At 42.0% G+C, this 4,408-nt stretch overlaps 1 protein-coding gene across 1 annotated transcript in view; it reads right to left on the bottom strand.

Moving 5' to 3' along the window:
- Positions 1–4,045, bottom strand: part of popdc1 (popeye domain cAMP effector 1) — a 10,858-nt gene extending 6,813 nt beyond the window's left edge. The window contains exons 1-4 of the mRNA XM_020614810.1: positions 3,787–4,045; positions 2,725–2,974; positions 1,429–1,553; positions 857–1,044 (exon numbers count right to left, since the gene is read on the bottom strand). Of these exons, the coding sequence (XP_020470466.1) occupies positions 857–1,044; positions 1,429–1,553; positions 2,725–2,950 (539 nt within the window). The 5' untranslated portion in view covers positions 2,951–2,974; positions 3,787–4,045. The remainder of the gene's footprint in view (positions 1–856; positions 1,045–1,428; positions 1,554–2,724; positions 2,975–3,786) is intronic.
- Positions 4,046–4,408: the final 363 nt, after the last annotated feature.

Here is a 4,408-nt window from a genome sequence, read left to right as displayed (position 1 = left end):
GCATAAGGTACGTGAACAAATCAACGGACCCAGCAACACTCCTTACGCCCAAAGGCTAGACTTAGGCTGGGTTATTGTGGGAGATGTATGTTTAGGAAAAGTTCATAAATCATCACAAGTCAATGTGTACAAGACACACACCTTGGAAGGTGGGCGTGTGTCTTATTTTGAACCCTGCCCGAACGTAATTCATGTAAAAGAGAATAGTGAGTGCACCTCGCGACGGCACAGCTCAACAAGCCCAGGTTGTATGCACACGACAGACGTTGCTCAGCCTACGGACACCCTAGGACACTCTGTGTTTGATAGAACCGGGAATGATGATAAGTTCACATTATCCATAGAGGATAAGACATTTTTAGCCGTAATGGACAATGACGTTTACCAAAACAAAGAGAACAGCTGGGTTGCTCCCTTACCCTTCCACTGCCCACGAAGAAGGCTTCCAAACAACAAAGAGCCAGTCAAAAGTCTTAAAGAAGGAAAACAGACAAACAGGAAATACGACACACTAAAAAAGCTCCATCCAGTGGTGGACAAAGATGGAACACTAACAGTTTTGTCATGTCCACTGAGTGCTGCTTGCACTGCCTTGTAACATTATAACAGGTGTAAACCACAGAACAGTGGGGAAAAGCAGACAAATTGTGACACATTTGGATGTTGAAACAAGTGTGCGTCTGTTTGCTCATGGTAATTTGAAATAATATTAACAAAATAGTGTACACATTAACATATTGAACATAATATCTATAAATGAAAAGAAGATATTCATGTGTTCCAGTGAACACTTGCAGTGTTTGTCGGTACATCATAAATCACATTTATCCCTGAGACATCAACAAACAGCACATACTTTCCTTTGAGGAGGATGCTAAGGCGTTCATCGACAGAGGTCTTGTCTTCTGCTGCGTAGGCCTGGCCTTTCTTCAATGTCTGGATGGTGCAGAACTGTCCAGTGAGCTTCTGAAATAGAGCCTCCTGCACATGGAGGGGCTCAAACATTCGCTTGTAGACCGCTCGCAGCTCCCTGTCGATCTTAATCTGGTAGAGCAGAGCCACAGCATTAACTTCTCCTTCCAATGAGCATCTATCATAAAAAGGAAACTTCAGTAATGCTGCTGTGGTCTATGTGAAAATATTCAAAGAGCTGGTAAAATGGTAAATGAGCAGTGTCTCATTTTGACAGTCCTGATCCCATTATGTTAGCACACTGAAGGCCCCTTCATAAAATCTGCATCTCATTACCATAAACCAGGGCCAAACCCAGAAAGATATGCTGCTGATTGCCAGAGACAGTAATGGAAAACTCAACACTGAGCCTCAGAAGAAACACACCTGGAGCCAGTATTTGAATTTGGTATAACACTCAAATGGCCTGAATGTAAAGTGACAGGTAAGATGTGAATGAGGGCAGGCTGAACTTACTGGCCTTCGCTTGTACAAGAGGAAGAACAAGTGCATGAAGTTGACGACCAGAAATACCACGTTCCAAATCATTACGTCCAGGTTGCACCTGTACAGAGCGGCCCATGCTATTAAGAGCCCACATCCTGTGTTAGAGACATAGAACAAATTCCATTTAGGAAAAGATGTGTCTAGATGCTGCATGTTAAGCTATAATTCAAAGATTCAAAGTCTAAATTGACCCAAGTTGAATACTTCAGTCTGATTTAATATTCATTCATAAAGGCAAAATCAAATATACTGTGGTTGTAATTTCAACACATTCATTCAGTGTACTCAGATTTATTGCTGGCAAAATCAGACAGAGGATGTGCACACTGCATCTAAAAATGCCCGATGAAGATCTTCTTTAGATCAAAACATTGCTGTTGAATTAAAGTGCTGGGAGCTTAGCACCTGCAAAGGTTTTTTGGAAGTGTGCACCCTATGTTTTGTTACACTGATATAGACAATTTACAGAAGTAAAATGTGAATAACCAAAAACAAAAATAATGATCCTATCCAGAATGGAAAATGGATCATGCAACAACATAAAATAAAATGTTACACAAACATAAAGGTAACAACTTATTTCCATGGTGGTCCAGGGACATGTTGCTTGTACATGGAATTGTTGAGGACTTAACACAAATTTAGACTTTTCAGTTTTTGAAGTCGGCATAAAGTTTCATTGAAACGTTCACCATAGCAACCAGCTTTGAAGTTCAAACCTACAGCCCATTTACGACTTATGCAGGTAAACAAATATGAAGGCATTTTAAATATTTTAAAGTAGCTTACAAGATTAACTACTGTAGCTCTGATAGTTTACTCTTCATCCTTGTTCTTTCTTTGTCTTTGTATAACTCTGAGACTGGGCCAAAGGGCAATATAAATAACTGTCAAAATTACAACCACATTTCCTCTAACTCCTGCTGCTTCCTGTCTCCACTCTCCTTCCAAGTAGAAGATAAACATGTTGGAAGTGCATTTTCCATCTGCTGTTCTCTCCTTCCTTTATCTACCACTACCTGAGCCTTTTAGGGCCTCAGCTCTGTTGAAGAGATACCTCTTGTGGAGCTGTTAAAAAAGCCAAATCTTCCAAATAATAACTAAACTAAACCAAATGCTCATCAAGCTGGTGGTAATAATTGACCGATGCTTTACTGCACAGGGCACATCTGATTAGATTAAGCCCTAGTGAGGCTGTGGTAAATATTTCCACCTACAGTATTATCAGCACATGAATGACATCAGCAGAGGGCGCTCTGGACCGACCTGTCAATAGAAACAGGCGCAGCAGAATGATGTGCAGGCCCAGGGTAGTGGGGATGACAAGGCCCAGCAACAGTGACAGATTCCCCAGATGGAAGAGGAGGTGATGGACCTGCTCCCACTCTTGACATGAGGTGGCATTAGGTTCAGCTGAAACTCCTGGAGTGGCTGAGGGGAAGGAGGTCAGTGTTGGGAAGAGGTGGGTGGTCAGTTCTGGTGTAGAAGACATCCTTCAGCAGGGTCACCTGAAAGACTAGGGCAACATTAGAGAAAATGTGAGTGGATGAATATGTCAGGGCTTGTAGGTAACATGCTGTTAGTAAAGATGGTAACATGTTCATTCTCATTCTCAGTGTGCATCTTTGTAGTTGTTTAATTGACTTTCAGCATGAACAACATCATCATTCATTTGGAGCTGTTTGTCCACCTATTGAATCTAAGCCCAATATTTACTCTTATGGTCTTGAAAGTAACATCTCTTTCTTGGCCAGAAAACCAAAACAAAGAGATAAAAGAAGCTAAATAGCTGCAGAGATTGTGAGAATTCTTTTAAATAAAAAAAAAGCTTTTTTTTGCTTTCATACACATAAAACCAAGGCGCCCACTGCCCTTTGTCAAGTCTATTTTGATTTGTACAGCCCAATATCACGTTACACATTTGCCCCAAGGAGTTTTGCGTCTGCCTGAATTTAATAATTATACAAAAACAGAACGTGTAGGTTGCATTAAAACAGTACTGGCAACGAGCAGTTCATTTAATACCCGGTGACATTCTGTGACAGCACACACATCAGACCAAGGACGCTCCCAAATAAACATGTGGCTCAAAAAGATTAACTCAAGCACAAAAAATATGAACTGCACAAAAAAAGTAAACAATAAACGACTGAATAGTCTCCTCACGGTAACAGTATCAGCTGTGTTTCCGGCTGATGTGCTCCAGCATGGGAAGGACTCGCGTATAAAAATAGATGTGGTGACACACATGCAGGCTGCGCACATCGGGACCTTTCCCAGCTTCAACTTTCTAACCGAGTCCCAAGAGGACGACGCCTCGTTACTCACCGATTCAGCAGCACAACAGCGAGAGGAATGGGAGAAAAGAGAGAAGTCAGTGCAGCAAAGAAGGAGGAATGATTCCGACCAAAGACCTGGGACACTGAGGATGACTGCAGGCTGGACCCTCAGATGGGGGGCTGCACAATGTGCGTCCGCGCATTCCACACAGCTGACAAGTACAGACGAAAATAGGCAAGAAGGCGAGAGCGGTGCGTTAGCAGTGTCCAAGAGATCCGACAGGAGGAGACAGCTCCCCGTCGTCTGGTGTTAAGAAATAGTGCAGATCTCTTAGTGGTAGAAGTGCTCTTTTCCCAGTGGGGTTGAAGAAAGGATTTTTGCCTCCCTTCAAATACTTAGTACTAAGAGTCCTTATATCCTCCTCTTGTAATCTTTAGCTGTCAAAAGTTAGACTTTTTAGACATTAGTGAAGAGAGATATTTGTATTAACATTGCAATATATTAAATTAAAGATGGGCGCACATATATATGTGTGTGTGTGTGTGTGTGTGTGTGTGTGTGTGTGTGCATAAAAATTTCCCCACTCGCCCCCACTTCGGGGCGGTCTTTCGTTATATCGCTATACTGATGTTTACACATATTGTCTTTCACAGTATACGAGCATTGTTAC

This window comes from Monopterus albus, unplaced genomic scaffold (assembly GCF_001952655.1).
Source record: "Monopterus albus unplaced genomic scaffold, M_albus_1.0 scaffold151.1, whole genome shotgun sequence".
Classification (NCBI taxonomy): Eukaryota; Metazoa; Chordata; class Actinopteri; order Synbranchiformes; family Synbranchidae; genus Monopterus; species Monopterus albus.
This window is presented reverse-complemented; position numbering and strand designations above follow the sequence as displayed.